Here is a 23,324-nt window from a genome sequence, read left to right on the forward strand (position 1 = left end):
GTGGAATATTGGATTTTCTTCGACAAAAAACAGTTCGACGATGCGAGCCCGTGGTAGACAGACGATCACCGGATTCACCCCTGTACACGGGTGCAAATATGTCTCAGCATCGACCACTGAGCATGAGTGTCCTGGATATAAACCGTCTTGGAGGGCAAGGAATACCCAGTACGAACAGGTTTACCCGCAGTGGAAGCTCTGGGTTTCTCAGAGGAACATCCTTGTGGAGCAGCCAGAGGTGGAATGTATTTGGGAACAAAGCACCTGAACAGCAGCCACGAAGGAATTTTTCCTCTTTGCGCAAGAGCTTCAGTTTCCGAGTACGTCGCGGCTTTGAGTCTAGGAAAATGGGCGAATTCTGTGAGAGCAGAGTGCGAAGCCGGAGTGAAGGTGACACATCCTCTTTACACACTGCATCTTCACGAAGGGACTTGCTGAATACAGGGAATCCCGTGGCAAAGACCAAGGAAGGGGGTCACAGCCTCTGGAAACTGCTTACAGGACCCTTCCGCAAGAAAGAGTATGGCACATCCCACTCCAGCCATAATGGACAGGGCAACATCGCTGCAGAGCCTGTGCTATTAGGGATGGTACGGACAGGGAGCAAAGCGTGCAGAAACTGTGGGGGTAAGGAGCTTAAGGAGAGCCGTTCCTTGGAGTGGAGGTTGCAGCAGCACTTTTGCATATTCAGGGTGAAACTGTGTGCAGAGCCTGTGTTTGGGATGGGAGCACAGTGTGTGCAGAGCCTGTGTTTGGGATGGGAGCACAGTGTGTGCAGAGCCTGTGTTTGGGATGGGAGCAGTGTGTGCAGAGCCTGTGTTTGGGATGGGAGCACAGTGTGTGCAGAGCCTGTGTTTGGGATGGGAGCACAGTGTGTGCAGAGCCTGTGTTTGGGATGGGAGCACAGTGTGTGCAGAGCCTGTGTTTGGGATGGGAGCAGTGTGTGCAGAGCCTGTGTTTGGGATGGGAGCACAGTGTGTGCAGAGCCTGTGTTTGGGATGGGAGCAGTGTGTGCAGAGCCTGTGTTTGGGATGGGAGCACAGTGTGTGCAGAGCCTGTGTTTGGGATGGGAGCACAGTGTGTGCAGAGCCTGTGTTTGGGATGGGAGCACAGTGTGTGCAGAGCCTGTGTTTGGGATGGGAGCAGTGTGTGCAGAGCCTGTGTTTGGGATGGGAGCACAGTGTGTGCAGAGCCTGTGTTTGGGATGGGAGCAGTGTGTGCAGAGCCAGTGTTTGGGATGGGAGCAGTGTGTGCAGAGCCTGTGTTTGGGATGGGAGCACAGTGTGTGCAGAGCCTGTGTTTGGGATGGGAGCAGTGTGTGCAGAGCCTGTGTTTGGGATGGGAGCAGTGTGTGCAGAGCCTGTGTTTGGGATGGGAGCAGTGTGTGCAGAGCCTGTGTTTGGGATGGGAGCAGTGTGTGCAGAGCCTGTGTTTGGGATGGGAGCACAGTGTGTGCAGAGCCTGTGTTTGGGATGGGAGCACAGTGTGTGCAGAGCCTGTGTTTGGGATGGGAGCACAGTGTGTGCAGAGCCTGTGTTTGGGATGGGAGCACAGTGTGTGCAGCGCCTGTGTTTGGGATGGGAGCACAGTGTGTGCAGAGCCTGTATTTGGGATGGGAGCAGTGTGTGCAGAGCCTGTGTTTGGGATGGGAGCAGTGTGTGCAGAGCCTGTGTTTGGGATGGGAGCACAGTGTGTGCAGAGCCTGTGTTTGGGATGGGAGCACAGTGTGTGCAGAGCCTGTGTTTGGGATGGGAGCACAGTGTGTGCAGAGCCTGTGTTTGGGATGGGAGCACAGTGTGTGCAGAGCCAGTGTTTGGGATGGGAGCAGTGTGTGCAGAGCCTGTGTTTGGGATGGGAGCACAGTGTGTGCAGAGCCTGTGTTTGGGATGGGAGCACAGTGTGTGCAGAGCCAGTGTTTGGGATGGGAGCACAGTGTGTGCAGAGCCTGTGTTTGGGATGGGAGCACAGTGTGTGCAGAGCCTGTGTTTGGGATGGGAGCACAGTGTGTGCAGAGCCTGTGTTTGGGATGGGAGCACAGTGTGTGCAGAGCCTGTGTTTGGGATTGGAGCAGTGTGTGCAGAGCCTGTGTTTGGGATGGGAGCAGTGTGTGCAGAGCCTGTATTTGGGATGGGAGCAGTGTGTGCAGAGCCTGTGTTTGGGATGGGAGCAGTGTGTGCAGAGCCTGTGTTTGGGATGGGAGCACAGTGTGTGCAGAGCCTGTGTTTGGGATGGGAGCACAGTGTGTGCAGAGCCTGTGTTTGGGATGGGAGCACAGTGTGTGCAGAGCCTGTGTTTGGGATGGGAGCAGTGTGTGCAGAGCCTGTATTTGGGATGGGAGCAGTGTGTGCAGAGCCTGTGTTTGGGATGGGAGCAGTGTGTGCAGAGCCTGTGTTTGGGATGGGAGCAGTGTGTGCAGAGCCTGTGTTTGGGATGGGAGCACAGTGTGTGCAGAGCCTGTGTTTGGGATGGGAGCACAGTGTGTGCAGAGCCTGTGTTTGGAATGGGAGCACAGTGTGTGCAGAGCCTGTGTTTGGGATGGGAGCACAGTGTGTGCAGAGCCAGTGTTTGGGATGGGAGCAGTGTGTGCAGAGTCTGTATTTGGGATGGGAGCAGTGTGCAGAGTCTGTATTTGGGGTAGGAGCAGTGTGTGCAGAGCCTGTGTTTGGGATGGGAGCAGTGTGTGCAGAGCCTGTATTTGGGATGGGAGCAGTGTGTGCAGAGCCTGTGTTTGGGATGGGAGCAGTGTGTGCAGAGCCTGTGTTTGGGATGGGAGCACAGTGTGTGCAGAGCCTGTGTTTGGGATGGGAGCACAGTGTGTGCAGAGCCTGTGTTTGGGATGGGAGTACAGTGTGTGCAGAGCCTGTGTTTGGGATGGGAGTACAGTGTGTGCAGAGCCTGTGTTTGGGATGGGAGCAGTGTGTGCAGAGCCTGTATTTGGGATGGGAGCAGTGTGTGCAGAGCCTGTGTTTGGGATGGGAGCAGTGTGTGCAGAGCCTGTGTTTGGGATGGGAGCAGTGTGTGCAGAGCCTCTGTGAGAGCATCTGTAAAGGGCCACTCCAAAAAACTGAGCTGCTTATCTTGCCAAGTGCTTTATGAGTAAACAAGTGTGTACTTTTTACCCCCTTCTTTTTAGAAATTATTACTTTTATAAATGAACCTGGTTACACCCACTGGCTCTCACGCAGACAACACTTCCTGGTTTGGTTAGCTTCAGCTAACCTCTAGAGGCAGCAATGGCTCAGGGCACCTGCCTTGCAAAGACTTCTCATTGCGCTGCATTGGGGAGTCTGTGATTGGACAGACACAGAAAGTGTGGGCGGGGTTATAAAGGCTGCAGACAAGAGATCTGCAGTTTATTACAGCTGTTTTTAGATATACACCCATGGACAAATGTGTAATTAAATGCATGTATGTTTTCATTTGGGGTGTATCTGCCACATGGTAATATATATATATATATATATATATATATATATATATATATATTATTTGGAATTAAAGTAAATGCTATTACGGCGTTCCATGCAGTCCCTGTATTAATGAAATTTAAAGCCATTGCGGCGGCATGGGATGTCGGAACGGCTTTCAGCCTAGCGCAGAGCACCAACTCACCTCCGCCACGATCTGCTTACCAGGCAGTCCCCCCCTTGGCAACCTATGCCCCCCTGTGCCTGACCTCACTCGCTGCCTGACCTCACTCGCTGCCCAACCACCCGACCTCACTCACTGCTCAACCTCAGGTGGTGGTAGTGCTGGGTAACATGGACCGACAGGCTGGTGGTGGCAGTGCTGGGTAACATGGACCGACAGGCTGGTGGTGGCAGTGCTGGGTAACATGGACCGACAGGCTGGTGGTGGCAGTGCTGGGTAACATGGACCGTCAGACTGGTGGTGGCAGTGCTGGGTAACATGGACCGTCAGACTGGTGGTGGCAGTGCTGGGTAACATGGACCGTCAGGCTGGTGGTGGCAGTGCTGGGTAACCTGGACCGACAGACTGGTGGTGGCAGTGCTGGGTAACATGGACCGACAGACTGGTGGTGGCAGTGCTGGGTAACATGGACCGACAGGCTGGTGGTGGCAGTGCTGGGTAACATGGACTGATAGGCTAGGGGCAGAAGTGTTCTTGTAACATTTTGTAATTGTCTCAATTATTGTTAAATTTCCCATTTATAATATTGTAAAGCCCTGCGGAATAAGTTGGATATATTGGGGATATATTGTGTGTGTGTGTGTGTGTGTGTGCATAGCGGCTGTAGTGTGTGTGTGTGTGTGTGTGTGTGCACACGCGCATAGGGAATGTATCATGTATCGTGTGTGTTTGTGCATAGGGGATGTATCGTGTGTGTGTGTGTGTGTGCGCGCGCGCGCATAGGGGATGTATCATGTATCGTGTGTGTGCGCATAGGGAATGTATCGTGTGTGTGTGCATAGGGAATGTATTGTGTGTGTGTGTATGTATTGTGTGTGTGTGAGTGTGTTTGCATAGGGGATGTATTGTGTGTGTGTGTGTGTGTGCGTGCATAGGGGATGTATTGTGTGTGTTTGCGCGCACATGGGATGTATCATTCTGGGTATTGGGGGTGTAGAGGATGTGTGTGTGTATAGATAATATAGTGTGTGTAGGTAGGGGATGTATGTTGTGTGTGTGTGTGTGTGTATGCATATGGGGGATGTATAATGTTTATAGGGGATGCAGCGCGTGTGTGTGTGTGTGTGTAGAGGGGATGCAGTGTGTGTGTGTGTGTAGAGGGGATGCAGTGCGTGTGTGTAGAGGGGATGCAGTGTGTGTGTGTGTGTGTAGAGGGGATGCAGTGTGTGTGTGTGTGTGTGTAGAGGGGATGCAGTGTGTGTGTGTGTAGAGGGGATGCAGTGTGTGTGTGTGTGTAGAGGGGATGCAGTGTGTGTGTGTGTGTGTAGAGGGGATGCAGTGTGTGTGTGTGTGTGTAGAGGGGATGCAGTGTGTGTGTGTGTAGAGGGGATGCAGTGTGTGTGTGTGTGTGTGTGTAGAGGGGATGCAGTGTGTGTGTGTAGAGGGGATGCAGTGTGTGTGTGTGTGTGTAGAGGGGATGCAGTGTGTGTGTGTGTGTAGAGGGGATGCAGTGTGTGTGTGTGTGTAGAGGGGATGCAGTGTGTGTGTGTGTGTGTGTAGAGGGGATGCAGTGTGTGTGTGTGTGTGTAGAGAGGATGCGGCGCGTGTGTGTAGAGGGGATGCGGCGCGTGTGTGTGTAGAGGGGGTTCGGCGCGTGTGTGTGTGTAGAGGGGATGCGGCGCGTGTGTGTGTGTGTAGAGGGGATGCGGCGCGTGTGTGTGTGTAGAGGGGATGCGGCGCGTGTGTGTGTAGAGGGGATGCGGCGCGTGTGTGTGTGTAGAGGGGATGCGGCGCGTGTGGGTGTGTAGAGGGGATGCGGCGCGTGTGGGTGTGTAGAGGGGATGCGGCGCGTGTGGGTGTGTAGAGGGGATGCGGCGCGTGTGGGTGTGTAGAGGGGATGTGGCGCGTGTGGGTGTGTAGAGGGGATGCGGCGCGTGTGGGTGTGTAGAGGGGATGCAGTGTGTGTGTGAATTTGTGGGTGGGATAACCCACAGCAAAATGAATGAATGAGCGGGTTTGTGGAGGAATTTGCTTAGTCTACATCCATTGGAGTTACAGACTTGTGTCTCCCGACCCTCCTCTACAAACAGACTGGACTGGTGATAGTGATCTTTGGGGTTAGAAGACTGCAACCTATATTCTGAAAAATACAGTTGTTCCCTTTCTGTGTTAGATCTGTTCATGTATATTAATATAGAGAGTAGTGCACCAACCAGACCAAGGCGAGACTGTTATAAACAATAATCCTTCTCCCTTTCTTTTTTTAGACTCATTTGTGAACAGTCAGGAGTGGACTCTGAGCAGATCCGTCCCAGAGCTGAAAGTGGTAAGCTGCCCTAGTTCTATCAGTGTTTGGTAAAGGAACACTTCAGACACCATAAACACTACAGTGTGCAGCCGTGTGAGCGAGGGATTTAGATTGGGGGCCCAGCTTCGGCAAATTCATATAAACTACACAATATATGTGGTCCTTCAGACTTGGACATGTATGGTATTAATGTGGCAATGATTGGTCTTAGCGAGCCACCCTTCAACCTGGGGACGCTTAGGTGTTTATAGGTTTACTGAAGCTATAACCCATTGTCTTCTAAAAAAAAAAAGTTGCCCCTTGAGGCATCTGTTCTCTTTCGGATACAAGAGACATAGTTAAACAACTCCAGTCAGGTTGCATAAAAATCATACTTACAGATCGGCTGCTGGGAGCAGCAGCTATGCACATAAATGTTGTATTAGAGCTGTATAGTGGCTCAGAGGCAAAACAGCAGGTCCAGGATTCTGGGATGACCTCGTCTGGCAGTCTGGATGTTGTGGTGAGAACCGTGACATTTGCCTGATGTTTGGGTATCTGATTACTTATTTGGGGAAATTCAGCTAAAGCGCTTCATCTACTCTGGAAAACTTGACGAACGAAGAACCGAACGGCGAGCTATAATCATTCTTTCTCTTAGCAGTTCGGATAAAACTGACGAACAACTAGCTACCACATCAGGGTTCGTTACACTCGCCTCCCTTCATTTCATTCCATGTTCTACTTGTCTTTACCTCCCATTTTTAACACAGTAAAGGAGTTTAAGCATGCGTGGGATAGGCATAAGGCTATCCTAACTATAAGATAAGGCCAGGGACTAATGAAAGTATTTAGAAAACTGGGCAGACTAGATGGGCCGAATGGTTCTTATCTGCCGTCACATTCTATGTTTCTAAATTAGCAAACTTTTCTATTCATTTACTATGTGAAAAAACTGGACACTCGCTTCTCATAAAACATTCTTTTGACATTCTACCTACACACCCCATGACCGGTGAACCTTTTTCTTTTTAACACCTTTCTTCTAGGCCCAATTCCTAGAATTTTATATTAAGCAGAATAGACACAGACTCCGATTGCAGGTGCATATGGTGTCTACAAAATTATTATTTATGTTTTTAAAGAAAATGTATTGTTATTTTTGTTTTCATACATGTTTACTATCCGTAGTTAGTGGCTGCCAGGGTACCTCGAGGGGGATTAATAGACTAAAGTTACTGGCTCAGACATACAGTTAGGCTCCATACTGTGAGACACCTAGGCTCCATACTGTGAGACACCTAGGCTCCATACTGTGAGACACCTAGGCTCCATACTGTGAGACACCTAGGCTCCATACTGTGAGACACCTAGGCTCCATGCTGTGAGATACCTAGGCTCCATGCTGTGAGATACCTAGGCTCCATGCTGTGAGATACCTAGGCTCCATGCTGTGAGGTACCTAGGCTCCATACTGTGAGATACCTAGGCTCCATACTGTGAGATACCTAGGCTCCATGCTGTGAGACACCTTGGCTCCATACTGTGAGGTACCTAGGCTCCATACTTTGAGATGCTTAGGCTCCATGCTGTGAGATACCTAGGCTCCATGCTGTGAGATACCTAGGCTCCATGCTGTGAGATACCTAGGCTCCATGCTGTGAGGTACCTAGGCTCCATGCTGTGAGATACCTAGGCTCCATACTGGGAGAGGCTCCATGCTGTGAGATACCTAGGCTCCATGCTGTGAGATACCTAGGCTCCATGCTGTGAGATACCTAGGCTCCATGCTGTGAGATACCTAGGCTCCATGCTGTGAGGTACCTAGGCTCCATACTGTGAGATACCTAGGCTCCATGCTGAGATACCTAGGCTCCATGCTGTGAGATACCTAGGCTCCATGCTGTGAGGTACCTAGGCTCCATGCTGTGAGATACCTAGGCTCCATGCTGTGAGATACCTAGGCTCCATGCTGTGAGATACCTAGGCTCCATGCTGTGAGATACCTAGGCTCCATGCTATGAGATACCTGGGCTCCATGCTGTGAGATACCTAGGCTCCATGCTGTGAGATACCTAGGCTCCATGCTGTGAGATACCTAGGCTCCATGCTGTGAGATACCTAGGCTCCATGCTGTGAGATACCTAGGCTCCATGCTGTGAGATACCTAGGCTCCATGCTGTGAGGTACCTAGGCTCCATGCTGTGAGATACCTAGGCTCCATGCTTTGAGATACCTAGGCTCCATACTGTGAGATACCTAGGCTCCATGCTGTGAGATACCTAGGCTCCATGCTGTGAGATACCTAGGCTCCATGCTGTGAGGTACCTAGGCTCCATGCTGTGAGATACCTAGGCTCCATGCTGTGAGGTACCTAGGCTCCATGCTGTGAGATACCTAGGCTCCATACTGGGAGACACCTAGGCTCCATGCTGTGAGATACCTAGGCTCCATGCTGTGAGATACCTAGGCTTCATGCTGTGAGATACCTAGGCTCCATGCTGTGAGACACCTTGGCTCCATACTGTGAGACACCTAGGCTCCATGCTGTGAGACACCTAGGCTCCATGCTGTGAGACACCTAGGCTCCATGCTGTGAGATACCTAGGCTCCATGCTGTGAGATACCTAGGCTCCATGCTGTGAGATACCTAGGCTCCATGCTGTGAGATACCTAGGCTCCATGCTGTGAGATACCTAGGCTCCATGCTGTGAGATACCTAGGCTCCATACTGTGAGATACCTAGGCTCCATGCTGTGAGGTACCTAGGCTCCATGCTGTGAGATACCTAGGCTCCATGCTGTGAGATACCTAGGCTCCATGCTGTGAGGTACCTAGGCTCCATGCTGTGAGGTACCTAGGCTCCATACTGTGAGGTACCTAGGCTCCATGCTGTGAGATACCTAGGCTCCATACTGTGAGATACCTAGGCTCCATGCTGTGAGATACCTAGGCTCCATGCTGTGAGGTACCTAGGCTCCATGCTGTGAGATACCTAGGCTCCATGCTGTGAGATACCTAGGCTCCATACTGGGAGAGGCTCCATGCTGTGAGATACCTAGGCTCCATACTGTGAGGTACCTAGGCTCCATACTGTGAGGTACCTAGGCTCCATGCTGTGAGATACCTAGGCTCCATGCTGTGAGATACCTAGGCTCCATGCTGTGAGATACCTAGGCTCCATGCTGTGAGATACCTAGGCTCCATGCTGTGAGATACCTAGGCTCCATGCTGTGAGATACCTAGGCTCCATACTGTGAGATACCTAGGCTCCATGCTGTGAGATACCTAGGCTCCATACTGGGAGAGGCTCCATGCTGTGAGATACCTAGGCTCCATACTGTGAGGTACCTAGGCTCCATACTGTGAGGTACCTAGGCTCCATGCTGTGAGATACCTAGGCTCCATGCTGTGAGATACCTAGGCTCCATGCTGTGAGATACCTAGGCTCCATGCTGTGAGATACCTAGGCTCCATACTGGGAGATACCTAGGCTCCATGCTGTGAGATACCTAGGCTCCATACTGGGAGATACCTAGGCTCCATGCTGTGAGATACCTAGGCTCCATACTGTGAGGTACCTAGGCTCCATGCTGTGAGATACCTAGGCTCCATGCTGTGAGATACCTAGGCTCCATGCTGTGAGATACCTAGGCTCCATGCTGTGAGATACCTAGGCTCCATGCTGTGAGATACCTAGGCTCCATGCTGTGAGATACCTAGGCTCCATGCTGTGAGGTACCTAGGCTCCATGCTGTGAGGTACCTAGGCTCCATGCTGTGAGATACCTAGGCTCCATGCTGTGAGATACCTAGGCTCCATGCTGTGAGATACCTAGGCTCCATACTGGGAGACACCTAGGCTCCATGCTGTGAGATACCTAGGCTCCATGCTGTGAGATACCTAGGCTCCATGCTGTGAGATACCTAGGCTCCATGCTGTGAGATACCTAGGCTCCATGCTGTGAGACACCTTGGCTCCATACTGTGAGATACCTAGGCTCCATGCTGTGAGATACCTAGGCTCCATGCTGTGAGATACCTAGGCTCCATGCTGTGAGATACCTAGGCTCCATGCTGTGAGATACCTAGGCTCCATGCTGTGAGATACCTAGGCTCCATGCTGTGAGATACCTAGGCTCCATACTGTGAGATACCTAGGCTCCATACTGTGAGGTACCTAGGCTCCATGCTGTGAGGTACCTAGGCTCCATGCTGTGAGGTACCTAGGCTCCATGCTGTGAGGTACCTAGGCTCCATGCTGGGAGAGGCTCCATGCTGTGAGATACCTAGGCTCCATACTGGGAGAGGCTCCATGCTGTGAGATACCTAGGCTCCATGCTGTGAGATACCTAGGCTCCATGCTGTGAGGTACCTAGGCTCCATACTGGGAGAGGCTCCATGCTGTGAGATACCTAGGCTCCATGCTGTGAGATACCTAGGCTCCATACTGTGAGGTACCTAGGCTCCATGCTGTGAGATACCTAGGCTCCATGCTGTGAGGTACCTAGGCTCCATACTGGGAGAGGCTCCATGCTGTGAGATACCTAGGCTCCATGCTGTGAGGTACCTAGGCTCCATACTGGGAGAGGCTCCATGCTGTGAGATACCTAGGCTCCATGCTGTGAGATACCTAGGCTCCATGCTGTGAGATACCTAGGCTCCATGCTGTGAGGTACCTAGGCTCCATACTGGGAGAGACTCCATGCTGTGAGATACCTAGGCTCCATGCTGTGAGGTACCTAGGCTCCATACTGGGAGAGGCTCCATGCTGTGAGATACCTAGGCTCCATGCTGTGAGATACCTAGGCTCCATGCTGTGAGATACCTAGGCTCCATGCTGTGAGATACCTAGGCTCCATGCTGTGAGATACCTAGGCTCCATGCTGTGAGATACCTAGGCTCCATGCTGTGAGATACCTAGGCTCCATACTGTGAGATACCTAGGCTCCATGCTGTGAGATACCTAGGCTCCATGCTGTGAGATACCTAGGCTCCATGCTGTGAGATACATAGGCTCCATGCTGTGAGATACCTAGGCTCCATGCTGTGAGATACCTAGGCTCCATACTGTGAGGTACCTAGGCTCCATGCTGTGAGGTACCTAGGCTCCATGCTGTGAGGTACCTAGGCTCCATGCTGTGAGATACCTAGGCTCCATGCTGTGAGATACCTAGGCTCCATACTGTGAGGTACCTAGGCTCCATGCTGTGAGGTACCTAGGCTCCATGCTGTGAGATACCTAGGCTCCATGCTGTGAGACACCTAGGCTCCATGCTGTGAGACACCTAGGCTCCATACTGTGAGATACCTAGGCTCCATGCTGTGAGATACCTAGGCTCCATGCTGTGAGATACCTAGGCTCCATGCTGTGAGATACCTAGGCTCCATACTGTGAGATACCTAGGCTCCATGCTGTGAGATACCTAGGCTCCATGCTGTGAGGTACCTAGGCTCCATGCTGTGAGATACCTAGGCTCCATGCTGTGAGGTACCTAGGCTCCATGCTGTGAGATACCTAGGCTCCATGCTGTGAGATACCTAGGCTCCATGCTGTGAGATACCTAGGCTCCATGCTGTGAGATACCTAGGCTCCATACTGTGAGGTACCTAGGCTCCATACTGTGAGGTACCTAGGCTCCATGCTGTGAGATACCTAGGCTCCATGCTGTGAGGTACCTAGGCTCCATGCTGTGAGGTACCTAGGCTCCATGCTGTGAGATACCTAGGCTCCATGCTGTGAGATACCTAGGCTCCATGCTGTGAGATATATAGGCTCCATGCTGTGAGATACCTAGGCTCCATGCTGTGAGATACCTAGGCTCCATGCTGTGAGATACCTAGGCTCCATGCTGTGAGATACCTAGGCTCCATGCTGTGAGATACCTAGGCTCCATGCTGTGAGATACCTAGGCTCCATGCTGTGAGATACCTAGGCTCCATACTGGGAGAGGCTCCATGCTGTGAGATACCTAGGCTCCATGCTGTGAGATACCTAGGCTCCATGCTGTGAGATACCTAGGCTCCATGCTGTGAGATACCTAGGCTCCATGCTGTGAGATACCTAGGCTCCATGCTGTGAGATACCTAGGCTCCATGCTGTGAGATACCTAGGCTCCATACTGTGAGGTACCTAGGCTCCATACTGTGAGGTACCTAGGCTCCATGCTGTGAGATACCTAGGCTCCATGCTGTGAGGTACCTAGGCTCCATGCTGTGAGATACCTAGGCTCCATGCTGTGAGATATATAGGCTCCATGCTGTGAGATACCTAGGCTCCATGCTGTGAGATACCTAGGCTCCATGCTGTGAGATACCTAGGCTCCATGCTGTGAGATACCTAGGCTCCATGCTGTGAGATACCTAGGCTCCATGCTGTGAGATACCTAGGCTCCATGCTGTGAGATACCTAGGCTCCATGCTGTGAGATACCTAGGCTCCATGCTGTGAGATACCTAGGCTCCATGCTGTGAGGTACCTAGGCTCCATGCTGTGAGGTTCCTAGGCTCCATACTGTGAGATACCTAGGCTCCATGCTGTGAGATACCTAGGCTCCATGCTGTGAGATACCTAGGCTCCATGCTGTGAGATACCTAGGCTCCATGCTGTGAGATACCTAGGCTCCATGCTGTGAGATACCTAGGCTCCATACTGGGAGAGGCTCCATGCTGTGAGATACCTAGGCTCCATGCTGTGAGATACCTAGGCTCCATGCTGTGAGATACCTAGGCTCCATGCTGTGAGGTACCTAGGCTCCATGCTGTGAGATACCTAGGCTCCATGCTTTGAGATACCTAGGCTCCATACTGTGAGATACCTAGGCTCCATGCTGTGAGATACCTAGGCTCCATGCTGTGAGATACCTAGGCTCCATGCTGTGAGGTACCTAGGCTCCATGCTGTGAGATACCTAGGCTCCATGCTGTGAGGTACCTAGGCTCCATGCTGTGAGATACCTAGGCTCCATACTGGGAGACACCTAGGCTCCATGCTGTGAGATACCTAGGCTCCATGCTGTGAGATACCTAGGCTCCATACTGTGAGGTACCTAGGCTCCATACTGTGAGGTACCTAGGCTCCATGCTGTGAGATACCTAGGCTCCATGCTGTGAGGTACCTAGGCTCCATGCTGTGAGATACCTAGGCTCCATGCTGTGAGATATATAGGCTCCATGCTGTGAGATACCTAGGCTCCATGCTGTGAGATACCTAGGCTCCATGCTGTGAGATACCTAGGCTCCATGCTGTGAGATACCTAGGCTCCATGCTGTGAGATACCTAGGCTCCATGCTGTGAGGTACCTAGGCTCCATGCTGTGAGGTTCCTAGGCTCCATACTGTGAGATACCTAGGCTCCATGCTGTGAGATACCTAGGCTCCATGCTGTGAGATACCTAGGCTCCATGCTGTGAGATACCTAGGCTCCATGCTGTGAGATACCTAGGCTCCATGCTGTGAGATACCTAGGCTCCATACTGGGAGAGGCTCCATGCTGTGAGATACCTAGGCTCCATGCTGTGAGATACCTAGGCTCCATACTGTGAGATACCTAGGCTCCATACTTTGAAAACATCCATGACAACCACTGGTAATCAATAGGCATTACCTGATAACTTTAGGAGGGTGATTATCCTTTCTCATGAAAATAACAGTAACTGATTTGAGCAGCCTTCTCAAGGACCACTGACCATGTTAGATTCCTGTTAATTTTATTTTCAAATTTTGTTTGATTTTTGTATTAAAGGAACACTATAGTCCCCTAAATTACTTTAGCTAAATAAAGCAGTTTTAGAGTATAGATCATTCCCCTGCAATTTCACTGCTCAATTCACTGTCATTTAGGAGTTAAATCACTTTGTTTCTGTTTATGCAGCCCTAGCCACACCTCCCCTGGCTATGATTGACAGAGCCTGCATGAAAAAAAAACTGGTTTTACTTTCAAACAGATGTAATTTACCTTAAATAATTGTATCTCAATCTCTAAATTGAACTTTAATCACATACAGGAGGCTCTTGCATAGAAACATAGAAACATAGAATGTGACGGCAGATAAGAACCATTCGGCCCATCTAGTCTTCCCAGTTTTCTAAATACTTTCATTAGTCCCTGGCCTTATCTTATAGTTAGGATAGCCTTATGCCTATCCCACGCATGCTTAAACTCCTTTACTGTGTTAACCTCTACCACTTCAGCTGGAAAGCTATTCCATGCATCCACTACCCTCTCAGTAAAGTAATACTTCCTGATATTATTTTTAAACCTTTGTCCCTCTAATTTAAGAATATGTCCTCTTGTTGTGGTAGTTTTTCTTCTTTTAAATATAGTCTCCTCCTTTACTGTGTTGATTCCCTTTATGTATTTAAATGTTTCTATCATATCCCCCCTGTCTCGTCTTTCCTCCATGCTATACATGTTAAGATCCTTTAACCTTTCTTGGTAAGTTTTATCCTGCAATCCATGAACCAGTTTAGTAGCCCTTCTCTGAACTCTCTCTAAGGTATCAATATCCTTCTGAAGATAGGGTCTCCAGTACTGTGTACAGTACTCCAAGTGAGGTCTCACCAGTGTTCTGTACAATGGCATGAGCACTTCCCTCTTTCTACTGCTAATACCTCTCCCTATACAACCAAGCATTCTGCTAGCATTTCCTGCTGCTCTATTACATTGTCTGCCTACCTTTAAGTCATCAGAAATAATCACCCCTAAATCCCTTTCCTCAGATGTTGAGGTTAGGACTCTATCAAATATTCTGTACTCTGCCCTTGGGTTTTTACGTCCAAGATGCATTATCTTGCACTTATCCACATTAAATGTCAGGTGCCACAACTCTGACCATTTTTCTAGTCTACCTAAATCATTAGCCATTTGGCTTATCCCTCCTGGAACATCAACCCTGTCTAGCAGGGTCTAGCAAGCTATTAAGATAGCAGGGGATAAGAAAATCTTAATTAAACAGAACTTGCAATAAAGAGCCTAAATAGGGCCCTCTTTACAGGAAGCTAAAGTTGTTCAGGTGACTATAGTGTCCCTTTAACTTCAATACCTTAGAAATGACTTGCAGGTATTATGTATAATCCATACATAACAAATGTCTATGAACCTGCAGAACTGCTAAACCTATTTTCAACTCTGATTTAGTACTGTAATAGCCATGTCATATCACAACATGATCTCTCTATGTAATTGGTTGACAAGCCTTAGGAAATGCATTGATCTATATTGAATGTCTATCTGACGAGTTGTAATCCTGCTTAACCTAAAAATCAATAAAAACATTCTGAATAAACTTTCCATAGACATTCCAACACCGTTATAAGGAGTATTTCTCTCTATCCCAGGGGGGTGGCAGTGACATTTTGTATATACTTTGTTTATTCCAGTCCAAGGCAATGGGAGAGACACAAGTGATAACAGTATGACAATATATGAGCAGAAATAAACCGCTGCTAAAACACATTCCAAGCACAGTGTCAGCGCTCAGCGAGTATCCCCTGTGAAACATTCCAAGCACGGTGTCAGCGCTTAGCGAGTATTCCCCTGTGAAACATTCCAAGCACGGTGTCAGCGCTCAGCGAGTATTCCCCTGTGAAACATTCCAAGCACAGTGTCAGCGCTCAGCGAGTATCCCCCTGTGAAACATTCCAAGCACGGTGTCAGCGCCCAGCGAGTATCCCCCTGTGAAACATTCCAAGCACGGTGTCAGCGCTCAGCGAGTATCCCCCTGTGAAACATTCCAAGCACGGTGTCAGCGCCCAGCGAGTATCCCCCTGTGAAACATTCCAAGCACGGTGTCAGCGCTCAGCGAGTATTCCCCTGTGAAACATTCCAAGCACGGTGTCAGCGCTCAGCGAGTATCCCCCTGTGAAACATTCCAAGCACGGTGTCAGCGCCCAGCGAGTATCCCCCTGTGAAACATTCCAAGCACGGTGTCAGCGCTCAGCGAGTATTCCCCTGTGAAACATTCCAAGCACGGTGTCAGCGCTCAGCGAGTATTCCCCTGTGAAACATTCCAAGCACGGTGTCAGAGCTTAGCGAGTATCCCCCTGTGAAACATTCCAAGCACAGTGTCAGCGCTCAGCGAGTATCCCCCTGTGAAACATTCCAAGCACGGTGTCAGCGCTCAGCGAGTATCCCCCTGTGAAACATTCCAAGCACGGTGTCAGCGCTCAGCGAGTATCCCCCTGTGAAACATTCCAAGCACGGTGTCAGCGCTTAGCGAGTATCCCCTGTGAAACATTCCAAGCACGGTGTCAGCGCTCAGCGAGTATTCCCCTGTGAAACATTCCAAGCACGGTGTCAGCGCTCAGCGAGTATCCCCTGTGAAACATTCCAAGCACGGTGTCAGCGCTCAGCGAGTATCCCCCTGTGAAACATTCCAAGCACAGTGTCAGCGCTTAGCGAGTATCCCCCTGTGAAACATTCCAAGCACGGTGTCAGCTCTCAGCGAGTATTCCCCTGTGAAACATTCCAAGCACGGTGTCAGCGCTTAGTGAGAATTCCCCTGTGAAACATTCCAAGCACGGTGTCAGCGCTTAGTGAGTATCCCCCTGTGAAACATTCCAAGCACGGTGTCAGCGCTCAGCGTGTATCCCCCTGTGAAACATTCCAAGCACGGTGTCAGCGCTCAGCGAGTATCCCCCTGTGAAACATTCCAAGCACAGTGTCAGCGCTTAGTGAGTATCCCCCTGTGAAACATTCCAAGCACGGTGTCAGCGCTCAGCGAGTATCCCCCTGTGAAACATTCCAAGCACGGTGTCAGCGCTTAGCGAGTATTCCCCTGTGAAACATTCCAAGCACGGTGTCAGCGCTTAGCGAGTATCCCCCTGTGAAACATTCCAAGCACGGTGTCAGCGCTTAGCGAGTATTCCCCTGTGAAACATTCCAAGCACAGTGTCAGCGCTTAGTGAGTATCCCCCTGTGAACCATTCCAAGCACGGTGTCAGCGCTCAGCGTGTATCCCCCTGTGAAACATTCCAAGCACGGTGTCAGCGCTCAGCGAGTATCCCCCTGTGAAACATTCCAAGCACGGTGTCAGCGCTTAGCGAGTATTCCCCTGTGAAACATTCCAAGCACAGTGTCAGCGCTTAGCGAGTATTCCCCTGTGAAACATTCCAAGCACGGTGTCAGCGCTTAGCGAGTATTCCCCTGTGTAACATTCCAAGCACAGTGTCAGCGCTTAGCGAGTATTCCCCTGTGAAACATTCGAAGCACGGTGTCAGCGCTTAGCGAGTATTCCCCTGTGAAACATTCCAAGCACGGTGTCAGCGCTTAGCGAGTATCCCCCTGTGAAACATTCCAAGCACAGTGTCAGCGCTTAGCGAGTATTCCCCTGTGAAACATTCCAAGCACGGTGTCAGAGCTTAGCGAGTATTCCCCTGTGAAACATTCCAAGCTCGGTGTCAGAGCTTAGCGAGTATCCCCCTGTGAAACATTCCAAGCACGGTGTCAGAGCTTAGCGAGTATCCCCCTGTGAAACATTCCAAGCACGGTGTCAGAGCTTAGCGAGTATCCCCCTGTGAAACATTCCAAGCACGGTGTCAGCGCTCAGCGAGTATCCCCCTGTGAAACATTCCAAGCTCGGTGTCAGCGCTTAGCGAGTATTCCCCTGTGAAACATTCCAAGCACGGTGTCAGCGCTTAGCGAGTATTCCCCTGTGAAACATTCCAAGCACGGTGTCAGCGCTTAGCGAGTATTCCTATGTGAAACCTTCCAAGCACGGTGTCAGCGCTTAGCGAGTATTCCCCTGTGAAACATTCCAAGCACGGTGTCAGAGCTTAGCGAGTATTCCCCTGTGAAACATTCCAAGCACGGTTTCAGAGCTTAGCGTGTATCCCCCTGTGAAACATTCCAAGCACAGTGTCAGCGCTTAGCGATACTCTGCGCAATCCACTATCAATAAATAGTATTACAGTGTCTCTCTAATACTCTGTACTATCCACTATCAATAAATAGTATTACAGTGTCTCTCTAATACTCTGTACTATCCACTATCAATAAATAGTATTACAGTGTCTATCTAATACTCTGCGCTATGCGCTATCAATAAATAGTATTACAGTGTCTCTCTCTAATACTCTGTACTATGCGCTATCAATAAATAGTATTACAGTGTCTCTCTAATACTCTGCGCTATCAATAAATAGAATTACAGTGTCTCTCTAATACTCTGCGCTATCAATAAATAGTATTTGTGTCTCTCTAATACTCTGCGCTATCAATAAATAGTATTACAGTGTCTCTCTAATACTCTGCGCTATCAATAAATAGTATTACAGTGTCTCTCTAATACTCTGCGCTATCAATAAATAGTATTAGTGTCTCTCTAATACTCTGCGCTATCAATAAATAGTATTAGTGTCTCTCTAATACTCTGCGCTATCAATAAATAGTATTACAGTGTCTCTCTAATACTCTGCGCTATCCACTATCAATAAATAGTATTACAGTGTCTCTCTAATACTCTGCGCTATGCGCTATCAATAAATAGTATTACAGTGTCTCTCTAATACTCTGCACTATCCGCTATCAATAAATAGTATCAGTGTCTCTCTAATACTCTGAGCTATCCGCTATCAATAAATAGTATTAAAGTGTCTCTCTAATACTCTGTGCTATCCGCTATCAATAAATAGTATTAAAGTGTCTCTCTAATACTCTGTGCTATCCGCTATCAATAAATAGTATTAAAGTGTCTCTCTAATACTCTGCGCTATCCGCTATCAATAAATAGTATTACAGTGTCTCTCTAATACTCTGCACTATCCGCTATCAATAAATAGTATTACAGTGTCTCTCTAATACTCTGCGCTATCCGCTATCAATAAATAGTATTACAGTGTCTCTCTAATACTCTGCGCTATCCGCTATCAATAAATAGTATTACAGCGTCTCTCTAATACTCTGCACTATCCGCTATCAATAATTAGTATTAGTTTCTCTCTAATACTCTGCGCTATCCACTATCAATAAATAGTATTAGTTTCTCTCTAATACTCTGCGCTATCCGCTATCAATAAATAGTATTACAGCGTCTCTCTAATACTCTGCGCTATCCGCTATCAATAAATAGTATTACAGTGTCTCTCTAATACTCTGCGCTATCCGCTATCAATAAATAGTATTACCGCGTCTCTCTAATACTCTGCACTATCCGCTATCAATAAATAGTATTAAAGTGTCTCTCTAATACTCTGCGCTATCAATAAATAGTATTACAGTGTCTCTCTAATACTCTGCGCTATCAATAAATAGTATTACAGTGTCTCTCTAATACTCTGCGCTATCAATAAATAGTAGTACAGCGTCTCTCTAATACTCTGCGCTATCCACTATCAATAAATAGTATTAGTGTCTCTCTAATACTCTGCGCAATCCACTATCAATAAATAGTATTACATTGTCTCTCTAATACTCTTCGCTATCCGCTATCAATAAATAGTATTACAGTGTCTCTCTAATACTCTGCACTATCCGCTATCAATAAATAGTATTACAGTGTCTCTCTAATACTCTGCGCTATCCGCTATCAATAAATAGTATTACAGTGTCTCTCTAATACTCTGCGCTATCCGCTATCAATAAATAGTATTACAGTGTCTCTCTAATACTCTGTGCTATCCACTATCAATAAATAGTATTACAGTGTCTCTCTAATACTCTGCACTATCCACTATCAATAAATAGTATTAGTGTCTCTCTAATACTCTGTGCTATCCACTATCAATAAATAGTATTACAGTGTCTCTCTAATACTCTGCACTATCCACTATCAATAAATAGTATTAGTGTCTCTCTAATACTCTGTACTATCCACTATCAATAAATAGTATTACAGTGTCTCTCTAATACTCTGCGCTATCCGCTATCAATGAATAGTATTACAGTGTCTCTCTAATACTCTGCGCTATCCGCTATCCGCTATCAATAAATAGTATTACAGTGTCTCTCTAATACTCTGCGCTATCAATAAATAGTATTAGTGTCTCTCTAATACTCTGCGCTATCAATAAATAGTATTACAGTGTCTCTCTAATACTCTGCACTATCCGCTATCAATAAATAGTATTAGTGTCTCTCTAATACTCTGCGCTATCCGCTATCAATGAATAGTATTACTGTGTCTCTCTAATACTCTGCGCTATCAATAAATAGTATTAGTGTCTCTCTAATACTCTGCACTATCCGCTATCAATAAATAGTATTGCAGTGTCTCTCTAATACTCTGCACTATCCGCTATCAATAAATAGTATTACAGTGTCTCTCTAATACTCTGCGCTATCCGCTATCAATAAATAGTATTACAGCGTCTCTCTAATACTCTGCGCAATCCACTATCAATAAATAGTATTACAGTCTCTCTAATATTCTGTGCTATCCACTATCAATAAATAGTATTACAGTGTCTCTCTAATACTCAGCACTATCCACTATCAATAAATAGTATTACAGCGTCTCTCTAATACTCTGTGCTATCCACTATCAATAAATAGTATTAGTGTTTCTCTAATACTCTGCGCTATCAATAAATAGTATTAGTGTCTCTCTAATACTCTGTGCTATCCGCTATCAATAAATGGTATTACAGTGTCTCTGGAATACTCTGCATTATCCACTATCAATAAATAGTATTACAGTGTCTATCTAATACTCTGCGCTATCAATAAATAGTATTAGTGTCTCTCTAATACTCTGTGCTATCCGCTATCAATAAATAGTATTACAGTGTCTCTCTAATACTCTGTGCTATCCACTATCAATAAATAGTATTACGGTGTCTCTCTAATACTCTGTGCTATCCACTATCAATAAATAGTATTACAGTGTCTCTCTAATACTCTGTACTATCCACTATCAATGAATAGTATTACAGTGTCTCTCTCTAATACTCTGTGCCATCCACTATCAATAAATAGTATTACAGTGTCTATCTAATACTCTGCGCTATGCGCTATCAATAAATAGTATTACAGTGTCTCTCTAATACTCTGCACTATCCGCTATCAATAAATAGTATTAGTTTCTCTCTAATACTCTGCGCTATCCACTATCAATAAATAGTATTACAGTGTCTCTCTAATACTCTGCGCTATCCGCTATCAATAAATAGTATTACAGCGTCTCTCTAATACTCTGCACAATCCACTATCAATAAGTAGTATTACAGTGTCTCTCTAATACTATGTACTATCCGCTATCAATAAATAGTATTACAGCGTCTCTCTAATATTCTGTGCTATCCACTATCAATAAATAGTATTACAGTGTCTCTCTAATACCCTGTACTATCCGCTATCAATAAATAGTATTACAGCGTCTCTCTAATATTCTGTGCTATCCACTATCAATAAATAGTATTACAGTGTTTCTCTAATACTCTGCGCTAACCGCTATCAATAAATAGTATTACAGTGTCTCTCTAATACTCTGCACTATCCACTATCAATAAATAGTATTACAGTGTCTCTCTAATACTCTGTGCTATCCACTATCAATAAATAGTATTACAGTGTCTCTCTAATACTTTGCGCTATCAATAAATAGTATTAGTGTCTCTCTAATACTCTGTGCTATCCACAATCAATAAATAGTATTACAGTGTCTCTCTAATACTCTGCGCTATCCGCTATCAATAAATAGTATTAGTGTCTCTCTAATACTCTGCGCTATCCACTATCAATAAATAGTATTAGTTTCTCTCTAATACTCTGCGCTATCCGCTATCAATGAATAGTATTAGTGTCTCTCTAATACTCTGCGCTATCAATAAATAGTATTACAGTGTCTCTCTAATACTCTGCGCAATCCACTATCAATAAATAGTATTACAGTGTCTCTCTAATACTCTGTACTATACGCTATCAATAAATAGTATTACAGCGTCTCTCTAATACTCTGCGCTATCAATAAATAGTATTAGTGTCTCTCTAATACTCTGTGCTATCCGCTATCAATAAATAGTATTACAGTGTCTCTCTAATACTCTGTGCTATCCACTATCAATAAATAGTATTACGGTGTCTCTCTAATACTCTGTGCTATCCACTATCAATAAATAGTATTACAGTGTCTCTCTAATACTCTGCACTATCCGCTATCAATAAATAGTATTACAGTGTCTCTCTAATACTCTGTGCTATCCACTATCAATAAATAGTATTACAGTGTCTCTCTAATACTCTATGCTATCCACTATCAATAAATAGTATTACAGTGTCTCTCTAATACTCTATGCTATCCACTATCAATAAATAGTATTACAGTGTCTCTCTAATACTCTGTGCTATCCACTATCAATAAATCGTATTACAGTGTCTATCTAATACTCTGCGCTATCCACTATTAATAAATAGTATTACAGTGTCTCTCTAATACTCTGCACTATCCGCTATCAATAAATAATATTACAGTGTCTCTCTAATACTCTGTAATACTATTTATTGATAGTGGATTGCGCAGAGTATTAGAGAGACACTGTAATATTATTTATTGATAGTGGATAGTGCAGAATATTAGAGAGACACTGTAATACTATGTATTGATAGCGGATAGCGCAGAGTATTAGATAGACACTGTAATACTATTTATTGATAGTGGATAGCATAGAGTATTAGAGAGACACTGTAATACTATCTATTGATAGTGGATAGTACAGAGTATTAGAGAGACACTGTAATACTATTTATTGATAGTGGATAGCACAGAGTACTAGAGAGACACTGTAATACAATTTATTGATAGTGGATAGTGCAGAGTATTAGAGATACACTGTAATACTATTTATTGATAGTGGATAGTGCAGAGTATCAGAGAGACACTGTAATACTATTTATTGATAGTGGATAGCATAGAGTATTAGATAGACGCTGTAATACTATTTATTGATAGTGGATAGCACAGAGTATTAGAGAGACACTGTAATACTATTTATTGATAGTGGATAGCACAGAATATTAGAGAGACACTGTAATACTATGTATTGATAGCAGATAGCGCAGAGTATTAGAAAGACACTGTAATACTATTTATTGACAGTGGATAGCATAGAGTATTAGAGAGACACTGTAATACAATTTATTGATAGTGGAGAGTATTAGAGATACACTGTAATACTATTTATTGATAGTGGATAGTGCAGAGTATCAGAGAGACACAGTAATACTATTTATTGATAGTGGATAGCACAGAGTACTAGAGAGACACTGTAATACAATTTATTGATAGCACAGAGTATTAGAGAGACACAGTAATACTATTTATTGATAGTGGATAGCACAGAGTATTAGAGAGACACTGTAATACTATTTATTGATAGCACAGAGTATTAGAGAGACACTGTAATATTATTTATTGATAGCGGATAGCGCAGAGTATTAGAGAGACACTGATACTATTTATTGATAGCGCAGAGTATTAGAGAGACACTGATACTATTTATTGATAGTGGATTG

General features: G+C 46.5%; 1 protein-coding gene across 4 annotated transcripts in view; it reads left to right on the forward strand.

Annotated features, from left to right (window-relative positions):
* Positions 1 to 23,324, forward strand: part of AGAP3 (ArfGAP with GTPase domain, ankyrin repeat and PH domain 3) — a 255,558-nt gene that overhangs the window by 65,505 nt on the left and 166,729 nt on the right. For 3 of the 4 annotated variants that reach the window (XM_063452952.1, XM_063452950.1, XM_063452951.1), the window contains exons 1-2: positions 1 to 627; positions 5,859 to 5,917. The exon at positions 1 to 627 is cut by the window's left edge. In XM_063452952.1, coding sequence (XP_063309022.1) covers positions 1 to 627; positions 5,859 to 5,917 — 686 coding nt within the window. The remainder of the gene's footprint in view (positions 628 to 5,858; positions 5,918 to 23,324) is intronic. The other variant, XM_063452953.1, reaches the window with a different exon arrangement.

Source organism: Pelobates fuscus, chromosome 4, assembly GCF_036172605.1.
Source record: "Pelobates fuscus isolate aPelFus1 chromosome 4, aPelFus1.pri, whole genome shotgun sequence".
NCBI lineage: Eukaryota > Metazoa > Chordata > Amphibia > Anura > Pelobatidae > Pelobates > Pelobates fuscus.